We start from the raw sequence: 27,558 nt of genomic DNA on the forward strand, positions 1-27,558 counted from the left end.
AATTTATAATAAATTTAATAACTATTAACTTATAATATATTAATATAAATGTTAATATAACTATTATTTTTATTATTTTTAAAATCTATAGAACAAACTCTAAAGATTATATCATCCATACAAGAAGTTTACCTTACCTATTGTAATTCCAATAGCCTCAACTATTTCATCTATCTTTTATCAATTTCTTGACTTCATTTCTTGTTGCACATATTATTGAATTTGGTCTATCTAGGGTAGGGTGTCTTATTACTCTATGTATGATGGCCTTGTTGATCTTAATTGGATCATGTTCTAATGATACCTTCATGTTATTTCAATCCTTCTAATAATAAAAATAATAGTTATATTAACATTTATATTAATATGGAAAATTTATATTTATTTAACTTATATATTAATATTATAAGTTAATAGTAATAATTTTAAATTTAGAATTTAAAATTCATAAATAATAAATAAATAATATTTACAAATAAATAAACTTTTATTATTTAAAATTTTTATTGTATTTGTTAATATTATAATAAAATAATGATTATATGAATAATATTAAATATTATAATATAATATTAAAATTAATTATTAATAAGTTAATAATATTAAAACTATAATATGTATAACTTATTAAGTTATTAATATATTATATAAATTATAATTATTATAATGACAACTATAAGATTATAAGGTTAATACTTAATATAGTTAATTAATAATATTATTAATTATTAGATCAATAAATACACTAATTTATTAGTTTAATAATATTATCTAGTTGTAATTATATGAATAATATTAAATATTATAATATAATATTAAAATTAATTATTAATAAGTTAATAATATTAAAACTATAATATGTATAACGTATTAAGTTATTAATATATTATATAAATTATAATTATTATAATGACAACTATAAGATTATAAGGTTAATACTTAATATAGTTAATTAATTATATTATTAATTATTAGATCAATAAATACATTAATTTATTAGTTTAATAATATTATCTAATTATAATTAAGTTATAATTAATTTAATAGATAATTAAACTTAACTAATTAATATTATATTAATAACTAATCATATTAATATTAAGCTAATATATTATTAATATAATATAATATGATAATAATAATATTATATTATTAAGTTGATATATATATATATATATATAGATTTATGAGAAATATGATTATAAAGTTTAATAAACTTAGTATATAAGATTAATCTTAAAGATTCCTAGTCTATAAATTTATTATTTTAAAGATTAATCTTTATAGATTTATAATATAAGTTTATTACTAGTTATTAATATTAGTATTAATAACTATAAAGTTAATAATTAGTCAACTTATTAAATTAGTATTAAATTATCTTATTTATAATAATAATATATTATATTATATTAACTTATATATAAATCTATTAAATTTTTTCTATTAGATATAAGAGTTACAAAAATGAGGAGAACCAAAAAGGTCACCACGAGAGAAAACAACGAGAGAAATCTATTAAATTAGTTTTAATAGTATAGTTTTAATATTATTAACTATATTATAATAAAATAATGATTATATGAATAATATTAAATATTATAATATAATATTAAAATTAATTATTAATAAGTTAACAATATTAAAACTATAATATGTATAACTTATTGAATTATTAATATATTATATAAATTATAATTATTGTAATGACAACTATAAGATTATAAGGTTAATACTTAATATAGTTAATTAATAATATTAAAGTAGAAAAGATAAATCTATAACCTAAAATTTTGCCTAAAGGAAGCCGGAGGAAGCCTCACAAAATGGGGTCCTATAAGACCAAACAAAATCAACCAATTAAATTTGAGAAAAATAATTTCTATAAATTATAAAATTGATAAATAATAATAAAACTTTACAAATGTTTAAATGACCCAAAAATAATTATCTCTAGTGAATGCAATAATATATTGACTAAGGCAAATACAATAACACTAAAATTGAATATAAATATTAAAAACCAAAGTTGATGTTACTGTATAAAGCTCTCAACTATTAAGAATAATTTCATGTGTATATAAACACACTCGCAATTAGAAATAATCTCCCTTAAATTAATCTTCAAATCTTGCATTTTGTCATTTTATTTTTCCTAGTGTTTTTTCATTACTTCAATCCTTCTAATGTTATGTGACCAACTGCATCCGTAGTACGCTGTGACTGTCACAGTGCAGGCACGCAGGAGTCTTAATCCATTGACGGCGCATATAAAGACCATGCGAGTTGTGACGACCCAAAACAAATCCGTCCCCATCTTTGCGTGTAGGTATCCGTACGTACCCGCGACCTCATATCCATGCACGGAGATAGAGAGGGGCTGATAGACGGAGACAGAGTAAGTCACAGCACTGGCTAATAGCTGGTGCATTTTCGTGGCTATTTAGCCAGTGCCAACAAAATGGGGTAGCCGAAAGAAAGAATAGAAGAATTATAGAAGCTGCTAGAGCTATGATATTTGATCAAAATCTAGAATATTATCTTTGGGTAGAAGCTCTTGTACTATTGTCTATATTCAAAATAGAAGCCCTCACTCCTACCTTGGAGGTAAAACTCTTGAAGAAGTTTTTACTAAAGTTAAACCCAATATAAGTCATCTTAGGATTTTTGGGTGCCCTGTATATATCCATGTTCCAAAAGAAAATAGAACTAAATTAGAACCCTCTGGGAGGAAAGGCATTTTTGTATGGTATAGCGAAACATTTGAAGCATATAGGATTTTCATACCTGGACAAAAAAATATTGAACTTAGTAGGGATGTAATTTTTGAAGATCTAGCATTCAAAAGAGTCCTAAGTTTTGAAGAACCCTCTCATTTACTTAATTCTGAAAGAAATACCGAGTCTGAGTCTTAGAGGGAGAACATGGAAGAAATTGAAGATCAAATTCAAAACCTTAATCTTGGAGAAACTCAAAATTCAAAGAAAAGACCACTTTGGGCCATTAAAACAGTTGAGGAAGCACAAGACTTTGCTGCACCTTCTGGAACAATCAGAGAAAGCAAAAGACTCAAAAGATTTTCTAGTTATACAACAAACATGAATGACTTGTCTAAATCAAAACCAACCAATACTTTAGATGCTATTAAACATACAGCTTGGAAAGAAGCTATGATAAAAAATTGCCAATCTATTTTGAAGAATGATGTTTGGGAAATTGTTCCTAGGCCGAAAGGAAAATCTGTTGTTTTTTCCAAGTGGATATTTAAAATAAAGCATGCTGCTGATGGTAGCATTGAAAAATATAAAGGCAGATTTGTAGCTAGAGGATTCTCTTAGAAAGAAGGGATTGATTATGAAGAAACTTTTGCTCCTGTTGCCAGATACACTTCTGTAAGAGCAGTCCTAGCTATTGTAGCATCGAAAGGATGGAAAGTACATATGATGGATGTAAAAACAACATTCCTAAATGGAAAGATTACAGAAGAAGTATATTTGGAGCAACTTGAAGGATTTGAAGCTCATGATCCGAACGTTTTTGTTTGCATGCTCAAGAAAGCTCTTTATGGGCTTAAGCAGGCTCCAAGGGCTTGGTATGAAAGAATAAGTATTTCACCAGCTTAGGATTCTCCAAAAATGAAACCGATCCAAATTTATATTATAAAAGGGATAAAGATGACATGGTAATTCTGATACTGTATGTTGATGGTTTACTAATAACAGGTGATGATCATTTCATAGATCAATGCAAGAAAGATCTAATTAGAGAATTTGAGATGAAAGACTTGAGACTCCTTCATTACTTCCTAGGACTGGAAGTATGACAGAATTCTGACAGCATTATACTCAATGAAGGGAAGTATACATCAGATATTTTGAGGAGATTTGGAATGTGGAATTGCAAGTCAATGTCTTTTCCAATGGAGATTAATCTACATAAACTTAAAGAAGCAGCAATAAAATCACCTTCCATAGATTCTACTCTATATAGAGAGATGATTGGGTCCCTTATGTACTTGGTAAATACAAGACCTGATATTTGCTATGTTGTTAATGTCTTAAGTCAGGTTATGTGTGAGCCAAAGGAGATTCACCTAGTTGCAGTAAAACACATTATGAGATACTTACAAGACACTCTTAATCTTGGGCTCAAATATGAGAAAGTCGACTTAGATTTACATTGATTCACTGACTCAGATTGGGGTGGAAGTGTTAAAGATAGAAAAAGTACTTCAGGATGTTGTTTTAGTTTAGGATCAGCAATGATATCTTGGATATGCAGAAAATAGTCTTCAGTAGCACAAAGCTCCATAAAAGTCGAATACATTGCAGTAGCGATGGCCTCTCGAGAAGCAGTTTGGCTGAGGACATTACTTGTGGGATTATTTGGGCAAGCCATGAATCCTACGATTATTCATTGTGATAATCAAAGTTCCATCAAGCTTTTGGTGAATCCAGTTTTCCATGACAGGTCCAAGCATATCGAAATTCCTTATAATTATGTAAGAGGTATGGTAGACAGGAATACTGTAAAATTAGAATACATTTGTATTGCAGATCAGACAGAAGACATTCTCACCAAACCTCTCTCTAGAGTGAAGATAGTCACTTCATGAAAGGACTTGGTATGGTTGAATTGTAATTCAATTGTATTCTTTAATTTTTAATAAAATAATTTTATTTGTTAGGCTATTGACTGCTATGGGCTCCACCATCTATATTCATTATTTAAGAGGTGACGATCTTTAAGGTAATGAATACTTGTGTTAAAGACATTATGAGAGATGACGATCCCTTAAATAATGTATTGAACAGTATAAAACTACTGTTAGAGTTAGGTGAGTTCAAGATCATTTGTGACATAAGCATTTCCATGTCTATGAATCACAACTTGGATAACGGAAGAGTTTATTCTTCAGACTTTATCCTGTGTTCTGGTAGATCTTAACTCAAGATCAAGGTGTGATATAGGATTGCTAGTTCCTATGAATCACAACCTGGATAAATGAAGAACTTAATCATTCTTTAGATTTTATCCTATGTATTGCATGCAATACTGACGTCACTAGTATCAAGTTATAAGTCATATCACAAGATGGTTATATGACTCAGTATCATATGTTACATGATACCATTTTTCTCAGAAGATTCAAATAGATATAGAGTATCAATCTATGCTTATTCATCGCAATTGATGATGCTAGATATGTTATCTCTCAGTATGATTATCAAGTTAAGAGAGAGTGTTAAATATTAACCTAATAATCTTGCTGGTCCGAGAAGTGCAGACTGCACCTTAGTCTTCTCCCATTATATCATATGATAGCCTATATATACACTAGACTTGGCAATAAGATGGGCGGTGATCCCTGGCATAAATTATATCTTGTACTAACTATAACAATTTGTAATGTTAGTTAAACATTTGATAACTTCCTTTAGGCACCAATTTCTTCAAGTAGTGTTTGGGCCGACCTAGAGAGGGTCATGTCCCTTTAAGGGACATGCCCTTTGGTCTTGATATAAAGGTTAGGTTTTGTTGTAGTTTGAGGATACACACTAAACACAAGTCTGCTCCCTCAAGCAATAATACCTAAACGAATATATTGCAGATATAAATAAAATTCAGATCAGAATTAAAGGTGATAACTCCTCCTAACTTTAGAACATTAAGAAAATTATCTTCAGCAATTGAAGGATATCATAGAAGTCTGAGATTTAGTACAGAATTTGCAGAAACTTTACATGAACATGTCAATAATTAGTAAGCATTGTTCTTTTCTCATCTTTGACAACATTCCCCTATGCCTCTTCATAAAGATTGATACTTTCACAAGCCTTACAAATTTATCTAATGTCTGTCAGTCAACATCAAGCCGTACAAACAGCCCTCTGCAAGAAAAATAAAATCTATCTGATTCCCATTGCATGGAAAAAGTATGCAACTGATAGCATCATGGTAGGCAATGCGATGATATCCTTTGGTATATAATCTCTTAATGTTTTTTAAATTTAGTTAATAAGGAGAATCATTAATCTATGTAGATTCTTTAATTATTGATTTAATTTATTTATTCATCCACTAACAATCATGCAGGGGTTAGGGAGAAAACATGGTTGGAAGAGCAGAGATGGGTCCCCTTTTCAGTAGGTCACCCCAATATTGGATGGACAAGAGTTCCTTCCACTTGTGGGCCAAGGGGTGTTATATAATGCCCTTGGGTTTAGTTGCGGAAAAATGTTCTAGAGGCTGTATCTTGACTCCAATCCTACAATGGTTGGTTTTTGGAAGTGAAACTTATGAATAGTAGCAATCATGTACACATTAATAAGGAGACACAATTGGGAGAGCAGATAGAGGTTTCCTCTCTAAGTAGGCCACCCCAATGTTTGATGGAGAAGAAGTTCCTGCCATTTGTGGGATATGGAGTGTTATATCACGCCCATGGGGTTTGTTGTGGTGAATGTTTTGGGCGCCCAATTGTGCATTCCTCTCCAACACCTATAATGGTTGGTTGTTGAAAAGACTAAAGAATAGAAGTAATCATGTACGGGTTAGTAAGGATACACTATTAGGAGAGCAGATATGGGTTCCCCCTTTAAGTAGGCTACCCCAATATTAGATGGACAAGAATTCCTGCCACTCGTGGGCCAAGGGGTGATATCTCACACCCTTGGGCTTAGTTGCAGCAAATGTTTCAGGTGCTCTATCGTGTATTCCTCTCTAATTTCTACCACGGTTGATTATTGAACATGAAACTATACATTTAGGCATGTGATATTTATTGCTTGCTTTAGAAAGTTCAATAGTTATTATACAATTTAGTTATTTAATACTACTCACAAAACAAATTATGTTTTGGAATTGTTACTTTGGCCAAAAATCAGGTTACTACAATCTGGGATCATTACAGGTAGGGATAAGTAATGGAGCTGAAAAACAAAAAGAAAAGGGTATAGTCATCCCCAGTTTTCAACATTTGTCATTTCAGAGTTGAAAACAAAAATAGATACATACCTTTGTGAAAGCACTTAAAATTTGTTTGAAGCTTCAAAGAAATTTTAAAAATTGTTTCAAACACTTTGTTGCTGCCTACGACTTTGCTTCATTGAAATGAGAGACAGAATATCGAAAATTCCAGTCAAAACAAAATGAAAAATAAAATGTGCATGTGGGTTTTTTTTGTTTCCATGCCAAGCGGGTTGAACCTCAGAATGCATTTCTTTAGAAACATGGCACATTTTTCGTAGAGATCCGAACAAGTAAGGGAGAGCTTTGATTTATACATAATTTGCAAGTCATGTCAACTCAGCATGTCTCTGCTGATGATTTGCAAGTCATGGTTAGTTTCACATTAGAGATACATTTTTTGGTTTTTAGCTTTTAATGAAGCTAAGTAATAATAATATAAATTTTATTGTAATATACATTACACCTAGGATTATGTACAATATTGTTACATTGCACCCAATCCAGAGGACTATTGTGAAATAAAATGCTTTGTTGACCATTTAGTAACTTTTTTTGTTTTGTTTATTTGACACTATGTTACCCTAGGTTTCCGGGACGTGGGGACGTGGGGACGTGGGGACGGGGAAATGGGTTTCCGGGACGGATTTTTTTTCCTCGGAGCAGGGGACAGCAGTGGGAACAGCTATATAAAAAGTAGGGAAAATTTAAAATATATAGGAAAATTTTAAATATTCATATAAAAACATGGATAATGCATGCTTATATAAATTATGGAACCTTAACATATAATGTTCGTGTTAAATAATTTAACTTTAGAGTTCACATGAGAGTGGAAATCAAAAAATTAATCAAAACTGAAACATTAATTTTATGGGACAGCCAAGGGAAAGGTTTCTGGAAGTTTCCGAGTTTCCAGGACGGGGGGACATGGGGACGGGGTCAATTTTTGCCGGAAATGCGTCCCTTGGTAACATAGATTTGACATCTCATTTACTTGATAAGGAGCTCTCATTGTTTGCAAAAGGTATCAGCTAAGTGATAGATTGTTCCCTTTTGTAGTTTTAAAGTTTTCATCAACCCTGGTATTGACTTGCTGAAGACATGAGGCTACTTTTAGAAATTTCTTAAGTTGGCTCAGCTTTTGATCGAGATGATGTTAATATGTTATATCTCATTTTTTATTGATTATTGCATTGCTTTCCTTTAAATTAAATAAATTTATTGGCTCAACATCTATACCTTATACTTTATTTATGAATCCACCAACATCTATGTTCCCAACTTTCCAGTGATAAGTGAATTATCAGGAAAAATCTATTAAATTTCCATATGTTGGTTCAAATTCTGTGCTTTCTAGCTAAGGATACTGCCAATCCAATTCTGTTGGCAGATTTATTGGCAGATGTGTTTGTTTCAGAACATACAAAATAGATTCTTAAAGCAACCTGCCTCTAAATTCAACTTTGAAGATTTCTTTTTGCTGGGACATTACTGATAATCTGCAATATAAAAGAATGATACTCTTGACCTGCCATGGTTAGGCATAAGCTAGAAACTGCCTTTGCTTTTTCTTCTGAAGCAGATACCTCTTCTTCTAAAGAAAGCAGAAAAACAATATTGATGAAGTAGACCCCAATTACAAGGAGAGTAAGGTTACTAACAGAATGGTTTCCCTTGATTATAGGGCATCAAAAGAAAATGGAGGAAGAAGATGCTCATGCTGGTCCTAGAAGTACCAGATTAATCACACAGCCATCTTTTATTCAAGGGAGAATTAGATATTATCGGCTAGCCGGATTGAACTGTCCCATCCAGTTCTATGAAAATGGGATAATGAAACTCTTGCAGATGAAATGGGGCTTTTGGAAAGCCTTCAAATGTTCTCTCTACTTAGATATTTACAAGAATTCTGAGGATTCTCAGGCCCATGTAAAATTCAATACTCAGTAATTAAAGGAATGAGAATTGAATGCGGATCTCAAATAGCATTTAAGGATTGAAAAAATGCAGCAAATAATAATGAACATTAATTCATTGGTGTGAAAATTTTCTGTGGCATAAAATGGAGAATTGGAAAGATTCAGCAAATACAATTTCTTCTAATTTATTTTCTGTTAATGAATATTAGCTTTTGCTTTGAGTGGAGAATTTGAAAAATGTAACAATTTTTTTTCACTTCAAATTTGTTTGATATACATGGATATTTGCCTTGGCTCTCTGATATCAAGGCCAGGAAATGTACCATAAATAAGTTTCGAATTAGAAAAGTGAAACCCAATTCCCATTCTTGAAAATGTGATGCAAAGTGCACATTTAACAATATGAAATGACTATTCTGTTCATCTTCAAGTATATTACAGATATTAGATTTCCACAATCCATATGAATACCTGTTATAGTTTCTGGTTTTGATTGTGTAAGATCTTTGGTCATCAACATTTCAGATCACGCTCTGTGATCCATCATCAGGGTGCAAGAGAGCATAGATGTCAAATTCACCGATTAATTGCCGAGTCTTTCAAGACAGCGAGTTAATCACAGAAAAAATCAGAGAGTTTTAATAATAACTCTCCTGCATTTTACTGGCAGCGTTAAATGGAAAAAAATAGCACAGCTAGCTTTCATTTCTTAGTTTACAGCGACTTGAGTGAAGAGAGGAGGAGGAAAGTGGGCTTCCAAGCCCTTGTTAGGTGATTGCAAAGTTTTGGAGGTGGTTCTGAGTGGATTTAAGGCCAGTACCAGGAGATACATCCAGGACGGAGAGCGAGCCGCACACATCAGCAGAGATACTGAGTGAGGAGGCACAGTCATGCCTAGTGCAGGCTTCTATTTCTATGACTAGATCCTCTAGATCCTCTCCCTTATTTTCTAGTAGAGCTGGGAAGAGGAAGATGTAATTGTAATGGTCTATTTACCTCTAGTTTTGTAAAAACTATTTACTATTTTGCTTCCAGCCATCAACATTGTGCATGAGAATGCAATTTTGTACCCACTTTGTGTTTATATATATATATATCTATGTATGTATGTATGTATAAACTCAGCTTGTTTCTTTTGTGTTCTCGTTTATTAGTTCATTGGATGCACGTTCTCATTGAATTTTGCAAAAAAAATAATACATTTCTAATTAAATTTAAGCTATTTTTTAAGTTCCAAAATTTTTTTCTGAGATTTTTCAAAAACTGGCTGATATTTTTCCGAACTGTTTTCAAGGCTTGGTGAGTTTTTGCCGAGTCCGAGTTTTCCAACTATGCAAGAGAGCATAAGGAGAAGAAAAGTTAATGCATCCCGATGATGGATCACAGATTATGATCCAAAATATTGATGACAAAAAGTTTTACACAATTAAATCCAGAAACTATAATAGACAATATAAATTATTCTAATTATCATTAATTTTTTGCACTGAGGATTATGAATGATAGTGTCACAGTTTAGATCCTTAATGTTAATAAACTAGGATGCTTTTCTTTCTCTGGCTTTTGGTCCTATAACATATTAAACTCTTGTTTTCCATAATACCCTTTCTTGAATATATTGTTATTTTATTTATACATGGTAAGGTGAGGGTTTTGAAAGGACCTTTACAACAGGATAAGATTTAGCAATAAAGCCCAACAAACAGTGGAGAAACAACAAGAAGGAAACAACAGCTGAAAGGCTAAAACTGAAGAGCATCCCAAATAAGAGCTATCAACAAGGTGCATGAAACCGTAAAAGCACCTAGAAGCTAAAGATGGCTTAAAGCCAAAATGCTCCAAAGATCTTTGGAAATTACCCTATTTCCACCCTAAACCAAACTGGCACTTTCCTTTCTGTCTGAAGTTTGAACACCCATTCATGGTGGCCGATCCAACCTTTAGAGACTTTTTGGGATGACCAAAGCTTGCATCCATAGCCATTTTTCTTTTATTCCTCCATGTAGTAGGTGCTGAATTCTTTAACTACCAGCTTTTACAATTTGTAGATTTTCCCATGGATCCTCGATGATAAGAGAACTGCCTGCAAGAATCCACAATTGATGCACAATAGAGACTTGGGGCTCTGGCTTAGGGTCACTCAATAGAGAAGGATCAGCATTCAACAGTGGCTTCACCACACATTGATGACTAGGCATTTTTGGGTCTTTTTTCCTCTTAAGATTATTGCTGCAAGTTATTGACTAGGCATCAAGCAAATATCATGTATAAATCTACTAATTCTTCTATTCTCACACAATCCTTTTAAACTGTCAACCGCGAGTGACTTATTATTGAATTTACAAATGGATTAGATATCAGTATTATGTTTTTAACTATGGTTTTGTTTTATTATATCATTGTCCAAGTTTTCTTCTTTCCTACTAACACAACACGCCACATTTTCAGGTGTTTACCCAGTTCGCCCCTCACTGCCTGCAGTTGGAGGCTATGAAGGAGTTGGAGAAGTAAAGGCTTTGGGATCTGGTGTGAAATATCTATCTATTGGGGACTGGGTTATTCCATCACCTCCATCATTTGGTACAACCGTGATAACACTTATCTTTATCCTTGGAAGGCTTTTTGGGTTGGCAACTTTGAATAATATATTAAATACTAGCAAGAAATATGTTTACCATATTTTGTTATGTTATAAAGTTCAAAACAAGTTTTCCTTGGTATTTCTGACATAACTGAACTGGCATGGTCTAAGATTTCTTAATAGATAGATTCTATTCCCACACATTACCATGCAATGATCTGATCTGTAATTTCAGGAACTTGGCAGACATGCATTGTAAAGGAGGAGAATGTGTGGTGTAAGGTTCCCAAAGATGTGCCAGCAGAGTACGCCTGTACTGTCTCTGTTAATCCCTCAACAGCCCTTCGGATGCTTGAAGATTTTGTATCACTGAAACCTGGTTCGGATTCTGACTAATTTGAAATGCCTTAATGAACCAATTATCTTCAGTTCTTCCATTTTGATGAAATGTGTGATTTCTTTGTTTCAAAAACAGACATTTGTTATGCTTGGTATGTTAAAACTTGCTTGAACCCATTCTACATGTGTACGTTGTTGTGAGACAGGAGATGTGGTTGTGCAAAATGGGGCTACAAGCATGGTGGGTCAATGTGTAATTCAACTATCACATCTACGGGGCATTCAGACAATAAACATAATCAGAGACAGGTTGTTTTATCTTCCATCATTACAATTCAAAACTTAAAAGCTTTTTTTCCAGGTGACATCAGATTTTCTTAAAAACTGTTTCTGTCTAATTTCCTTTGGAAGATAATTATTCCATAAAGTTTTTCTTTCTGACAGGCCAGACTTGGACTATGTTAAGCAGAGACTCAAGGAAATGGGTGCAGGGAAGGTGTTTTCAGAGAGCGAATTGGAAGTGAAGAATGTTAAGAGTCTTCTGGTGTGAACTTCTCAGCCTCATTTGAATTGATACCTATCTTTTGTCTTACTTTACCAAGTGCTCTCCAGTGATGTATTATGAACATGTTTGACTTTTGTACTCATCTCAACTTTGTTATTGTGTACATTTCGGAAATTAGTCACCATCCTGTGCCTTATTATTAATCCCAGCCAGTTTGATTACTTTTCAATGTTTTCTTGAATAACTAAGCCAGATTTTTTCTTGTTTTGGAATGCTTTTTAGGGTGATCTATCTGAACCTATCCTTGGCTTTAATTGTGTTGGTGGCAATTCTGCATCTTTGGTCTTAAAATTCCTAAGGTAGTATTTCTGTTCTTGTTAAACACCAGTTAACAATAGCATATTTAAGTGCATATAATTTTCTGAGCCCAAGAAACATGAAAAATAGAGCTTTTTATAAAAACTGTTACTCTATTTCTCAATAAATATTGTATTCATTTAATTTTCTAAACTGAATACTTTTTTCATATACCCTTTAACTTTAAAGCAGTTTTTTATAGGCAAGGTGGGACAATGGTGACATATGGTGGGATGTCAAAGAAGCCAATCACAGTTTCTACCTCATCTTTTATTTTCAAGGTAATATATCAAAAGTTTCTATGTTCTTTAAGAAAAATAGAAAATCCTTATCTTGCCCTGATCTGCAAATGAATGATGACATGATAGTATGTGGAGTTTCTGCGCTCATTTATTAGTAAAAGGGAATTGAGTAGAGGTTTCTAGTTGTGACATTGCAGCCTGTCCCATGAGTGCATATATATGTGAACATGATTGTTCAATTTTGGTGTTGTATTTCATAGACATGCACATGCAATATGACATTGACATGCTAAAGCATGCTTCTTAGCCTGACTTGAGCAACATCTCTTTTGTGTACATTTGGTAAACTTTAGTAATAAATTGCATGGGCTTTACTTTTTACTTTACAAAGTATTATTGGTAATGATGGAGCTCTAATTTTTTGCAAAAATTTGAGCCTCCATTTGAAAAATAATGTTGGAAACTTTGATGAAGTTGTCATTGATATCATGGAATGTAAAGAAGAAGATTACCATAAGAGGCTTGAAAAGGTGATAAGGGATTTTTGGAAATCAAGTTGTAGTATTGAGTTAAGTTTATGTGTAGTAATAAGGAATCGGTGTGTTTTTGCTCAATAGATTCAAGTATGTAGAAATAAATATAGCATAATATGAGCAATACAGTTCAGCACATACATCAATATATATACAAGTTATTCTACATCAGATTTCACAGTGATATATATATATATATATATATATAAACAGTGATGATAAGCAATGATGCATTAAGGATTAGAACTATGAAGGGTAAAAACTGCAGTATACTATGAAGAAAAAGCTATTAAGAAGTATTGTTATGTACCTATGAAAATTAGAAGTATACCGTGGACAAAGTTGATCTGTGCATGCTAAGAAATAAAGCTCAGAGGTAAAGTTGATCTGTGCATAGGAAAGTCTTGTCTCCTTTCTCGCACCTATGAAAATCTGTAGATGAGTTTTGTGACCATTCCGCAAGTTAAAGATATATGAAGAGCACCTCATGTATTCAAGAATCTTCTTTCAAAGAGGACGACTCCAATGAAAATAATGGAAGTCTGGAAGCAATAGCAAGACACACTCAGAAAATTTAATGTCACATGCGGAGATGTGTAGAACGGTGAGGAAAATGCAGAAAATATTTTACACAAAGACCTCCATGATCCATGTTAATCTAAAGTTAATAGAAACTTATTTAAAAAATAAAAGGGTGCGATTAAAAGGACTAATCAAATGGTATGCGATATGACTTTTCAGTTTTGAAAAGTCATGCCCTTGAATGTAAGAATATATAAATAGTAATACGTCTATCATTAAAAAAGACATTGTAACAAGACATTTGATATTCGATATTTATATACTTATTTGTTTGTTGGAAGAAGGGGCTAAAAATATGATTTTGTAATATGGATTCAAATATTTGATTTTAAATAAAAGGTCTTGTTTTGTTTATTTATATTGAAGGCATGGAGAATTAAACTGCAGTTGATTTGTCCTTTGTAATCATTTTAAAAAATTCTACAAACAATTTATGTCAGATAAGTAGATGAGGTCATCTATGGCATTCTAAACTCGATCATCGCAGATATTGTGAAATATTTGATTGTTTCTAAATCTATGTCCAATCTATCTCCCTTACCTTAGGAGTCAAAGTGCAATCTGGACTAGTTTAGAATTGTGTATATATATTTGATCCGTCGCATCTCGATTATTAAACTGTATACAGTTTATGTGCATAGAACATTATAAAGTTGTATGTAATAATCTTCGTTTTAGTTGACTCTGTTGCCCTAATAAGCTAAAGCACTGGTCTTTTTATCATTGAAGTATTGGATTTATACTTGAAGTCAGAAAATCTATAACTTCCTCTTACAAACCTCATATCCATTGTTAAAACCATATACAAAACATTCAATCAATTCAAACATTCAGCGTTCAGCATTCAATGTGTAATTGATCAAGTTTAAGGATTTTGCCAACCAAAGAACTCCAAAGTTTAATTTCGCTATAGAAAAGCTTCGAACCAAACAATCAACGTTTGAGGTGAAGGTCTATTCGCCTGGGTGTAGTGGAGCTTAAAGTGCAGAGGAACTGATTGCGGTATCCTATCAGAGAAGTGATAGGCTCTTGGATTTTCAATTTGTGGTTTTGGGAACCAACAGGTAACGTCCTAAAAAATGATATTACATGATGCAGTTCATGCTGTTGGTAATAGGATTCTCATTGTTTTCTATTGTAGACCTACGGGATCTACATTTATCTGCTAAGATGGATAAATGAATACATCTATTGGTCTGTATTAAAAGAAATTTTAGAAGGTACCTATTAGTGAATAATAGATTACATCAACAACAGTAATTGTCACACAGATGTATATATAGACATGTACTTTTTTGAAGAAATATAACTTATGTTTCGTCAATTTCTGTAGTATTGGCATTATGAGTACTGCTAGTCTGTAGTATCCCTTGCCCAAACTGACTGATTTTAGCTCAAGGAATATTGTCAAACACTTTTATGCTGCCTTTCTCTTTTCTGATTTCTTTTGTGTTTCAGATTGTTTGATATAGTTTGAATGATGTTAAGAAAATTAGAATGTTCACAAATGATATTACAATACCTCTTACAATGAACTAATATGCACGTGCAGTTCTTTTTGGTATTTTCAATGCATATACATGAAAACTAGATATGGAATGCATACCTACAGCCAACTGACATTTTGACAAACAATTGGCATACAACTATTATGCTGATCATATATGCTATTAGATGGACATTTCGTCAAACAAATGGTATGCAACATATATCTTCTTTACTGAATTCATTCCCATGTACAATGTTGCTATGAATTTGGCAAGACAAATGAGTTTACAATAATGACCACAACAATGCCAAATCTGATACTGAGTTATCACTTACAACAACAAAATTATATGCTTAAGATTATAATGCTAACTACTAATAGTTGCAAGAGGAACTTGATAATAGTGCCGCCCACGGATGGAGATGAAAGTTGCAATTGGAATCAAACGTAAACACTATAGTGCGGGTACTATAGCGTGACATTATTCACGCGTATTGTAGTAGCAAGGATAAAAACAATTACTGATGGCTGCCAACAATGAATCTTCAGGTTTGCACTCAATAGTCCTTCAATATTCTTCAAACCCTTTGGTTATTTAAGCACAAATAGAACTCCAAAATGAAGCTCTCCTGAATGCCAAATTCAGTGGATATTTCACCGCCTCAAATGGTTGCAACATTGAAGAATTGACACTCTCCAATGGCTAATTGAAATCAGAAATGCTTAGTTTCTTCTCCCAAGTCCATTTCACATGCAATTGACAATAATTGGATGTCTAACAATGAAGCTCTCACCTTTATTTATTTTTTTCCTTCACCCTTCTAGAAGGAAATAAAATATTATTTAATTGCACTCTCTAGAAGCTTCCCCCTTTCCAATACAATAATTAGTTGTGCTTCTAAAAAATGCACTCTCTAGAACCTTCCCCCTTTCCAATACAATAATTAATTGTGCTTCTAGAAAATTAAATTAATTAAATATAAAGTCACCTTTAGATTTATTTATTTATTGACTTTAATTTAATTTATTTCTCCTTATTTCTCCACTTAGCCTTTGGAGAATGAAAGGCTAAGAACTCCATTGAGGGCCTAAAAGATGGGGGACATTACATAGTCATATCAATTCTAAGATAATTTTATGTCCTTTTTAATCAATAGCCAATAAGTTAAGGGGAATAAAGTTTTATTCAAAGATTTGATATTTCCTCGTCTTTGTGAACTGTTCATTGTTATATTCCAGAGTAATGTGTCTTGCATACAAAGACCATTTCATGATTGGAGTAATGCTACAGGGTTTTTTACACATAAATATGAAAAATGTTGGCAGAAACAATGTATTTGCTTATGTATTAACAAATTTTACTGCTATAGAATTTCTGTTGGTATGTCTCTCATATGTATAGATAAAAATGGGTTTTTTCATGGCCTTGGTGCATTGAATGTTATCATGGATTTCATATAACTTGTATTTTGATTACATTGATACGCTACTTTGACATTGCTGTTTTACTTATCAAGAGTTATATTCACGTGTGCCTTTGCAGGATCTACATTTGAGGGGATATTGGATGCAGAATTGGGTGAATTCGCATACATCGAATGAATTCAAGACCATGACGGATTACTTGTTAGGACTAGTGAAGGATGGACTGCTGAAATATGAGTAAGTTGTTTGCTTGAACATGTGTCAACCCAAGCAAATGGTTTAGATTGTAGCAGCTTGGACCTAGCTGTAACTGACTAGGTTTTTAAACCATGATCAAGATAAATATCTATTATGAACACAAATTCTGTCCTTTAACCTAAAAGATGGTTTCAAAATTTTTCCAGATATGCATAATGATATTAACAAAAGAGATTTTTCACGATTAGCTTTTTTTTAATCAGTAAATAGGTCGATTTTATCAATTGTATTTGTAAAAAGTACACAAAAAATTGAGTTACTTCAATCCTGAAAACTCTGCTGCCCTCAAAAGCCATTTCTATATTCACAGACCAGATGCCACCCTTTGACAGGCTATACAAAACTATCTATCAGTAACCTCTGTCCAAGCCTTCCGTATTACAGACCATCTACCGTTAAATGTTGATAATACAAAGCATTATCCACTGCCCCATCAAATACATCAAAACCAGGCACCTTTCACTCCTGCAGATGTTACTTACAAAAGACTAAAAACTACTGCAAAAAGCCTTTCCCATATACATGGAAAGAACAGAGCTAAACAAAAAAGGCACTCCCATTTTACTGTCTACAACCAAACCCTACCTGAGAGAGTGCAGAAAAGTCAATGGCTCGAAAAACACTGAGAAAAGACCGCACCAGTCTTACTGCCGTTTTGGCTTGCCCATTGGAATTTATACCAGCAGTCTTTTGGCCCAAATTTGACCTCCTTTACATCCTTCTTTTCTTGGTCCAGCTGCTCTTCCAGCTCCAGCTAGGATGCATACAGGAAATCTTTGAGTAAGTCCACCTAATCTGTGCTTCAACTCAAAGCTCATCTCTATTTGTTGTTGCACTCTAAACCAAGGAGGAGTACAATTGAGGTTCCACACCCACTATCTTTTGCCAATCTCCGTGTTGAGCATGTAGACCTACCCCAAGCTTGACCATTGCTAGAATTGAAGTCATTCCTCCACACCATTCAGGAAACACACACTTCTTCATAGCCCATAATGACTCTTTCTTCTAAGCTGGCTCCGGCCATGCCATGAAGATTGAGGAGATATCAATATTCAAGCCATAACGGTGCCCAGTTCACATACATTCCTCCCCCAAATTAAGGTCAATAATCTGCCAAAACGGTGGCTCTTCAATCTTAAAAACTCCTTTCAGGGGTTTTTCCACGATCTGGCCCTTGAAGCACAATTGCTATTTGGGTGTTATCAGAGAAAAATTAGCCTTCATGGTTTTTTCTTCTAGTGCCCCTTCACAGCTCCAACTTGCCAAGAAATGAATGCATCAATCCTCATGCAGTCTTTTGTAAATCATTCCTGTGGTCACCACATTGTCTACCCTTAACATCACATAATAATTCTGTCCTTCGACGACGTGCAATCCTCTAAATCCTTACCCTTGATATCTTGTAAGTCTTCAAATATCTCCCCCTGTGATGTGGCATCAATGACATGGTAGTGTTAGAGAGGGTGTCTGCCAACTTATTATCCCCTCTTCACATGAGTCACCTAGAAGTCAACAAAGGTGATCAGCATAGATTTAATTTCCTAACAAGCTTGTTCAAATGCCAAGCTCACATTTCACCTTTAATAACAATTACAAGTGAGTTCGCTTCCAAATGGAGTCGGGACACAGACAATATTTTAGCCAGATAACTGCATTCTATGATGCCTGGACTTTGTTGTTTGTTTTGTCACAAACGTTTTGCTCTGAAGGCCATTAGATTCCCTTACCAATCTCTAGCTACATACTGTAGTGTCCCTTATAACAAGTCTTGGGACACTGAGATTTCCACATGCCTAACCTAAACAATTATACAATTCTGATTAATAATTCAAAATTGCAGACTTATTCAATGAAAGGATTAATGCTTATACTGAATGATAATTCAAAATTCACACACAGTGTTATAATGCAAATGACTGATAACTCCAAATGCATACGCTGAATATGTTTTAGTTCCAAATGCATACACTTCCAATATTAATAAGAAGGTTGCATACAATAAACATAAATGTTGTTTCTGACGTGGCAATATAAGTCATGCTTCATAACCTGAATGGCTGTCTCTAATATATGCTGTTTATCCACGCTGCATTACAGGCTGAAGAATATGTCAATGGCAGAGATATCAATGCACAGGCTGTGTCTGATCCTTCTTTATCTTATGTGCATTGCTAATGAGGCCGTCTCTGATATTGCTTATAATTGCTTACACCTTTCGATTGCTATCAGTGATCGGGTTCGCTCTACAAAGCGATCCACAAGGGATTATATTTAATTTAATATGCCAATCTTGTCTTAATATAGTGGATCCAATTGCCATAATATACTCTTGCACATTGAGGTTTGCGTCTCTTCATGCTTGATGAGACACATATTTTCATCCTTAATAATAGATACTAATTAGTTTGTAATCACTGTTCTCAATCATTAATCTGATCTGTCATTAACGATGGCTAGCATTAATCTAAATTGTGGCTTTCCAGATCAAATGATCGATGGATTCTTCATCTGTCTTAAACAATTGTAGTGTCCTCTTTTCTAGCATATGTTGTATGATGTTGTTGCTAGCCTATTTCTCCATGTTTCATTTTGAGGTGATCTGAGACAGTTTTGGATACACTATTTATAGTAAGTCATTATGGGCATAGCTGAACATCCATTGGCAGAAGTGTTGATGATCAATTGTTTAGTATTGATAAGTCAATCTATTTATCATTGATATAATTTATTAAGCATTCATAAAATTTCTTTATGAAGTTAAATTTAATTATTTAACTTTATTAATGCATAGTCTATAGATGTGGCAAATATTTAATTAAATGACCCCCTTTATTCTATAATATATTGGAATCATAAATAAAAGTTAGTGGGGACTTAAGTAAAGAAGAATCTAGTTAAATGGCATGGAAATATTAAAGGAAAAAGCAATCGTGATAGTGCAGGCCAGAAAAAGTGATTTTGTTTATCCTAGATTGTCAAGGTGAGTGAAAAAAGCTCTTAGAAAATGCTATAAAAGAGATGGAATGCCCTCTTTCAGCATGCTTCGTTATGCTTGGATATTGATGAAATTGGCAAACTGCCGGAGATTTCTTTCTTGGGCATGCTCTCTTTCAAGGTAAAATCTAAAGTTTATGAGAGTTTAATTTTCTGTGGCATAGGGTTAGAATTGGAAGATTGGAGCTGAGTTTGAATGCCAAACTCTTAGCACAAGGGACGATTCATTTGAAGATTGTATTGCTTTGCCAATGCATACTCACTGAAAGAAAGGGCTATGCAAAATCAATTGCAGACTGCATATGAGAGACTTGTTTTTACAAGTCTGCAGTATTACTGCAGCAGTCTGATTGGGGGTCGAAAATCATCTGGCAAGTTGACGTTTTAGTCTGAAGATCAGTAGAAGGCACTGTATGTGGTCTGCGACCTTCTTGGACAGAATTGTATCATCTCAAAGAGCAATCTGAAGGTGTTGTACTAGCTGGTGACAGTCAGTGATTGTCCGTACAAGACTGTAGACAACCAGATGCTGATTGGGGGCCTAAAATCATCTGGCAAGGTGATGTTTTAGGCAAGGTATTGGAGTACGTGGTCTGCAACCTTCTTGGACAGAATTGTATCATCCCAAAGAGCAATCTGAAGGTGTTGTACAAGCTGGTGACAGTCAATGATTGTCTGTACAAGACTGTAGACAACCAGATGCTGAAGTATGTAGTCACAAATACCAAGGACATGTTGAATGGAGACATCTACGATCTACAACTTCTGTTGTTTCTTAGAAAAAGTTTGGTATGCAATTTTTTATATTGTACTGTTAATAAATATCCAAGAATAATATATTGCTGTTACTGTAATCGGAACTGTGGTGTCAAAAAGGAGACGATTGAATATTGTTGATGAATAAGTCGGTGCAAGTCAGATTCTCTGTATTAAATTTTATGGTTGCTATTTCATTTCCTGAATCTGTTCATGCGATAAACACATCTATTCATTGTAAAACAAACAAACCATCAACATACCGGTAGAAAAGAAATCTTAGCACTTCAGCACGTGGGTTTCAAGCAAACTGTTTGTCAAAATGCCAATGAACCGAAAGGGTAAAATATTAAAAAATAGTAATCAACATCTATTTGTTGTAAAACAAACAAACCATCAACATACTGTTAGAAAAGATATCTTAGCGCTTTTTGGGTTGCAAGCAAACTGTTTGTCAAAATGCCAATGAGCTGAAAGGGTAAAAATAAAATAAAAAATTAATCAGTTCCAGAACAGGGGGTGTCCTTACACTGATATCAGAGTAGTAGTGAAATCTGGGGACTCGCCGCTATTAGAGTAGTAGTCAAACTCATTGAGTCAAAATCACAAAGTTAAAACCTGATAGCAATAACACAGTTTGACTTGCTGTGGAAATTATCTCCTACTTATCAATTGATGAGCTTAAGGGGCTTTTTAATGAATGGTTCGTAAGGCACAGCACTCGGTGAAGGTTTTGCAAATGGGATTGCAAGCTTTGGGTTTAACCATGGAGGAAACTTCGTAGTTAAGTGCGCTCAGGCTGGAGTAGTACTGGGATGGGTGACCTCCCGGGAAGTCTTGGTGCTTCACCCCTGTGAGCATCACCTAGATCCAATGAGTGCTAAGTGTTCCATTTATTCTCATGAGAAATGGATTCATGTTGAGTCAATGAGTTTGACTCAAAATCACATAGTTAAATCCTGATAGCAATATCACAAGTATAATATCAAAGTCGCCCAACAAAGCAATAAGATTGTATAAACATAAAATCTCCAGGCAATAATATCTTGGACCCCATGAAAAATATTAATTTACTTTCATCCACTACCAATATTTATAGTCACACGACTTGCTTTTATGATGACAACAAAATTCAAAGCCAAGCTTTAGAAAGAATCGGCCCAACTTTAGAGAGGCTCGAATTTTATTTAGAATATAACCTATCTCTCTAGTGCCGAAAATACTAAATACCTACAAATACCCTTGTATTGCAAATTTATACTCTCATTCTCTAGCCTTTAAACTGTATTTCTCTATCACTCCTAAAATCCTCATAGGCTGACAGGAAAACTAGCTTTGATACCACTATAATATCTCAAAAATATATTTCTTCCAAATTTCTCAAAATACATCTTAGAAATTATAAACAACAGATTTGCATCATGTTAATTCCAACATATCCAACCAAAAATACAAAATACCTAATAAAAATTGTTTTCAGAAATAATATTGCATTCAAATCTTCAGTGGAACAATAAAGAAATCCAATTGTAGACACATAAATTACAGACAAATTGGATAAGAAGAAATAAAGATTTTAAGCACAAGTGAGACATCTTTATGACATCTCCAACAAACAATGGGTTTTTGTCGACTACCTTCAAGCTCAAGGGCTTTCGTCCTCAAATCCTCTGAAAGCTAAAGCTTCCAATTTCTCCAAGAGAACAATACCAAATCATAATCCAATCATGATCAGAATAAGCCTCCCATTGTTCTTTTAAAGCATAACCCTTTGACTCTTCTTTTCCCTTCTGCCCATTTCTTCATATTCCTTTCTCAGTTTATTTCCCTTTAAAATGTTATTTTTCATAAGTGGACAAAGTGCTCTTTTAATAATAAAGTGACATATAATATAATGCACCTTAGTCTAATAGTCACTTTATTAATAAATTACTTAATCTCTAGACATGAAATTATTGATCAAATAGACTTGGATAATCATGTGTGATAGCTCGTTGGAAAGTCTCAAAGAGACGCTCCCAATTCAACATTGAAATGCCAAGAATATTGAGCCTTGCATAGTATAAATAGTAATTATTTAGACACTCTATTGAAACAACTCTGATTGGCCTAAAATTGGAATTGCCTTGGCCAATTCTCACTCCAATCCTTTTAAAGTCTTGGTTAACCCATGGGACCATGGTGAAATGGGCTAATGACACATCATTAATTAATGACCTAGAAAGGCAGACATTACATTATGATCAATGGGTTACAAAATGACGTGGAGTGTGATTGCCATCAAGTCTTTCATTGCATGCTAGTATGAACCACTGGTTTCTCTTGGCGTTTAGTATTCTATTGGCCAAGACTCTTGTGTGATGTGATTTCGATATATGAAGTGTCATCTTTTATTATGGCATGATGGAATTTTGAGGATTGTACGTTTTATTTACAAGTATTATGAATAAAAATGATCTTTGTGTGTTTGTGAGAAATTATCCGCAACAATGTTTACTGTGTTTGCTATAGACATTACTTGTGAATGTCCTGTGTGTAACCATTATATGTGTCAATCATTTTTGTGTTTAGTATTTGTGAGATACTCAAGGTTTTTTGTGTATTGTAGATGAGAAGCAGGTTTTTCTTATATTGTAAAAGGCATTCTATGTGAGATTGTCAAGTGTTAACAGTCTTTCAGACTTGATGAGTGTTCAATAAAGAATCATACTTTGAGTGTGGTTGGGTTTTTTCCATCGAGTAGGAGGGCTTCCCAGGGTAAATCTTGTGTTTTGTTTAAGATATCTACTCTCTGGTTTTGCCGTTCTGATTAAAAACATTAAAATAGTATCAGAGCTTGGTCAGGCACAATCACGAATGAGGTTACATCCTTAATTGTGAATGGCTGTCTTTAGTTGTCAGCATATCTCATATCTGTGGTGTTTTCTGCTGAGAGAAAGAGAGTATTAATCATCATATGCTGAGGCCAAACACAAACTGGAGAACCAAGGTCGATACCCTCAAACACAAAATAATCAAAGTCTATTGGATTAGGCGTGCATTTCTTTGTATTGGCTAGAGTTATCAAGTTACCGTGGCTAGAAGATTTAGTCACCTTCGACACTCTCTACCAGAGAAGTTTGATTGCTTATTATCTTATTTGTATGGGTGTGTGCATGTCATTTTCCTTTCATACATGTGGGCGATTTTGAACAAAGATTTGTGTGCATGCATTGAAATTGGAGATAAGCTATATGTTGAATCAAATTATTATGCTTGTCTATAAAAAATGGGAAAGAGGAGATGTAGTGTCTGGACTTTGTAGCAGCTAAGAGATAATTTCTTTCACTATGATTGAGCGTCGTAGTGAAGGAGTTGAAGTTAGTTTGACTCTTTTGTCATTGATAAAAGGAAGAGGTGCTGAAAGATTTCAAGGATCATTAGACTTAAGCTCCTTGGCAGGAAAGATACGAAGATGGAAATATGAAAGGGCATTGCTAAATTGATCAACAGTAAAGAGAAGTATTTTATGATTATATTTTCGAATATTAATCATAATTTTTATTTAATTAATTCATGCAATAACATAGGAAAGAGTGAATCACGTATTCTTCTAGCATTAGTTTGTATTTTCTCAAGATAGTTTGATTCTATGAACTGTTATTAATCTCTCTAAAATGCTTCTCGAACAGATCAAGGAAAGATTATATAGGGAATTGAAGCCATGGGATTGAATTGGTGACACAACTTCATTAAAGAGGAAGGACCTATAATGCAATTTCAAGAGGAAGAAATGACTTCTAGAGGGAGACTCTTCAGCTGCAAAAATCTATTTTGAATAATCAATTTGAACTTGACATCTATAAGCTCCACAATAGGGTGATTTGTGTTAATGTTTTAATGATTGTTTTCAGCAAATGTAATAACATTGCCATTGTTATTGGTGTGTTCCAAATGCAGATTTGAAGACTTATAAATATGAAAGGAGGAGACATGTCTCTACGGTAAAACATCATTAGATACTAATAATATATTAACAGTAATATGTATATATATATAAGAAAATCTGTCTAAATGATGATTTACCATCAATAATGTATCTTATGATCTAATCAATCCGAGTGAAGCTACAATCTTAACACTCCCTCTTAGCTAGGGAGGATTGCTATAGCTCACATTATACTCTCAAGTATATGAAGAGATATCATCTCAATATGATATTCCTGGAATGACATACTTAAGGATATCAACATAAATCCATCAACTTAGATGTTATGTTTCAATATAATCCGAAGTATGATTCAACAAGAAATATCAATCATATGATTTCATCATACGTATATTCTTTTGGTATGTGAACTGGCATCAAATCCTTGACGCCTACCAAAAGAATATGTTATATCCTAGAAGGATATGCGTTATTTGATTTCCGGCATTCTAGGACAACTTAATGTAGTCTATCAGATAACAAGAAATCACAATGTCATGGTCTCTATCATGACAAGTATCATGATCTCTGGCACTCGGGGACAACATAATGAAGTCTAATCATGACACGTTAGTTATCACGACTTCTAACACTCTTGGACAACAACTTAATGAAGTTTGTGAGGATAACGGGTCTACCATTTATAAGACCGTCACCTTACAATGGTTACCTTTTGTTTATATATGTCAATGAAAGATCATCAGCTTTCATTACACATCATATGCGAAATAGTAACCACTACGAAGCAAGTTAGAGGGTGGTACAAGGGCTTTCACCTCAATTCTCTCTCACAGAGAAGAATGCATTACAAGGAATTTCACTTAGAATTTCTCCTCATAGAGAAGATATCATTCACAAAGGATTGCACCTCAAATTCTCCCTTTGAATAATGATCTTGGGAAGTCAAGTCCAGTAGTTACTTCCTTAGAGATTCTCTTCCCCCAAGGATTCTTGTCAGACTTACTTTGAATCTAATATCGATCTTCCGATTTTCTAGTGAGAAGTCAATACTTCCTCATGATGCACATAAGAGTAGGCCCATCAAAATCATGCAGTCACACACATGTATTTCTAGACTCCCTGTGAGTATCAATCTTCTAAGCTCTTGCATTGCCTTCAAAGAAGTGTCATACTCCCTCTTAATGTAGAAGGATACTCATAATCTCAATCATCAAAGATATTTGCTTCAAGAGCCTCACTTTATCCAACCTGATGACAACATCTTTTAAGCTACTATAATAAGCTACTTAATGTGCCATTCTTCTTTTCGTGCAAGATCAACTTCAGATACAAAGGAAAAGATCAAGCAAAAAAAATTAATATAGTACATATAAAATTGCAAATGACAAAGAGACTATAACAAGTAAAATAAGTACTTATCTGTACATCACCATCATTAATACAAGTTGCCCAAGAGATGATTCAGATTTGAAACTCTGATGATGTCCCTTCTCTTACATCTCCATTCGAGTGGGAACGGAACATTAGTTATTATTCCCAGCATAATGTAAAATTTCCACTTATTCCAAGTATGTTGAAGTTGTTTGCAAATCCCATACTAGAGGTTATAGTGGTATTTAGAATGAACTTAAAGATTGAAATTATCCCATTCCAAACAAATATGAAAGTTGACTCAATTCAATTGACTCTTGAAGACGCTTCTTCTATCCGACGCTTGTCGAAGAATCCCCCTTGAAAACTTGTTTCTTCAATGCATAAACAAATTTCTTGGTCCATTTTTATTCCCCAAGCAATCTAGGGACCTACCCAGTTAATTGGTTGATAGATGGATTGAAGTAAAATTCATGCAACTCCCAATATTTTTTCACAATACCTATGCATAACTATGAACTCAAAATATGAACCATGAAAAAAAACTCAACTTTCTCATATTATAGACTTTAGGGGAAAATAAAATAATGCTGTTCTGGTGTACCTGAACCTTTATCTCATACCAGGAACAACAACTCATACTAAGGAATGGGTGTACGATTAATTATGTCTATATATAAGTACTGGGGGGTTGTAGGAGGGGTAATGGAATGGAGAGGGTAAGGTCTCATACAGTCAGGATCAAATAATATAATAACTTTTCAAGTGTGTAATGTTGACCTTGATTAGAATTTAATACCATACATGTAAGGTGCTGGCTCATACCACTGGCAGAGTGCAGTAAATACACTGTCCCGCACAAAAGAATTGAATCAAGTTTGAGCAATATGCATAATTTGGAGACTTATTTCTACCTCACTGCAATGCGTTTGGTGAGATTATTCCTTTGTCAAGTCACTTATTCCCCTGGTCCACCGTAGCTCTGTATTTGCCCAAATATTTACACTTCACAGTAAGTTCATATGCAAATAGCATTCTTTAAATTGTATTTTTTAGTTTAATTAAACATTTTGCCAGAAATATCCTGAGAGAATGATATCAGAAATATGGAGTTTGGATTTCAAGGATTTGCCTTTGTGGTATATAGTTCTCTGATTTTAAGTATTCTGGGTTTCAAGAGGTTTCTGGTACAGTGAGGATGGTAGAAAAGGTTAAGTCTGGCCTTACAACTGCCAATTGCATCAGCTTGAAATTTTAGAAAGACTTTCAAAACCATTTGTCCATATCCTGCAATCGTTGCTATCAAT

General features: G+C 33.5%; 1 protein-coding gene across 2 annotated transcripts in view; it reads left to right on the plus strand.

Moving 5' to 3' along the window:
* Positions 1-27,558, plus strand: part of LOC149530341 (Polyketide synthase, enoylreductase family protein) — a 65,097-nt gene that overhangs the window by 30,055 nt on the left and 7,484 nt on the right. Inside the window, exons 3-10 of one of the 2 annotated variants that reach the window (XM_089808899.1) lie at positions 11,340-11,471; positions 11,708-11,851; positions 12,018-12,120; positions 12,256-12,355; positions 12,599-12,675; positions 12,876-12,954; positions 17,063-17,181; positions 19,300-19,691. In XM_089808899.1, coding sequence (XP_089665025.1) covers positions 11,340-11,471; positions 11,708-11,851; positions 12,018-12,120; positions 12,256-12,355; positions 12,599-12,675; positions 12,876-12,954; positions 17,063-17,181; positions 19,300-19,477 — 932 coding nt within the window. In that variant the 3' untranslated portion in view covers positions 19,478-19,691. Of the gene's footprint in view, positions 1-11,339; positions 11,472-11,707; positions 11,852-12,017; positions 12,121-12,255; positions 12,356-12,598; positions 12,676-12,875; positions 12,955-17,062; positions 17,182-19,299; positions 19,692-27,558 lie in introns of those variants that run through there. The other variant, XM_089808900.1, reaches the window with a different exon arrangement.

This window comes from Cupressus sempervirens, chromosome 11 (genome assembly GCF_028749045.1).
Source record: "Cupressus sempervirens isolate cs-2001-9-10 chromosome 11, ASM2874904v1, whole genome shotgun sequence".
In the NCBI taxonomy this organism is placed as follows: domain Eukaryota; kingdom Viridiplantae; phylum Streptophyta; class Pinopsida; order Cupressales; family Cupressaceae; genus Cupressus; species Cupressus sempervirens.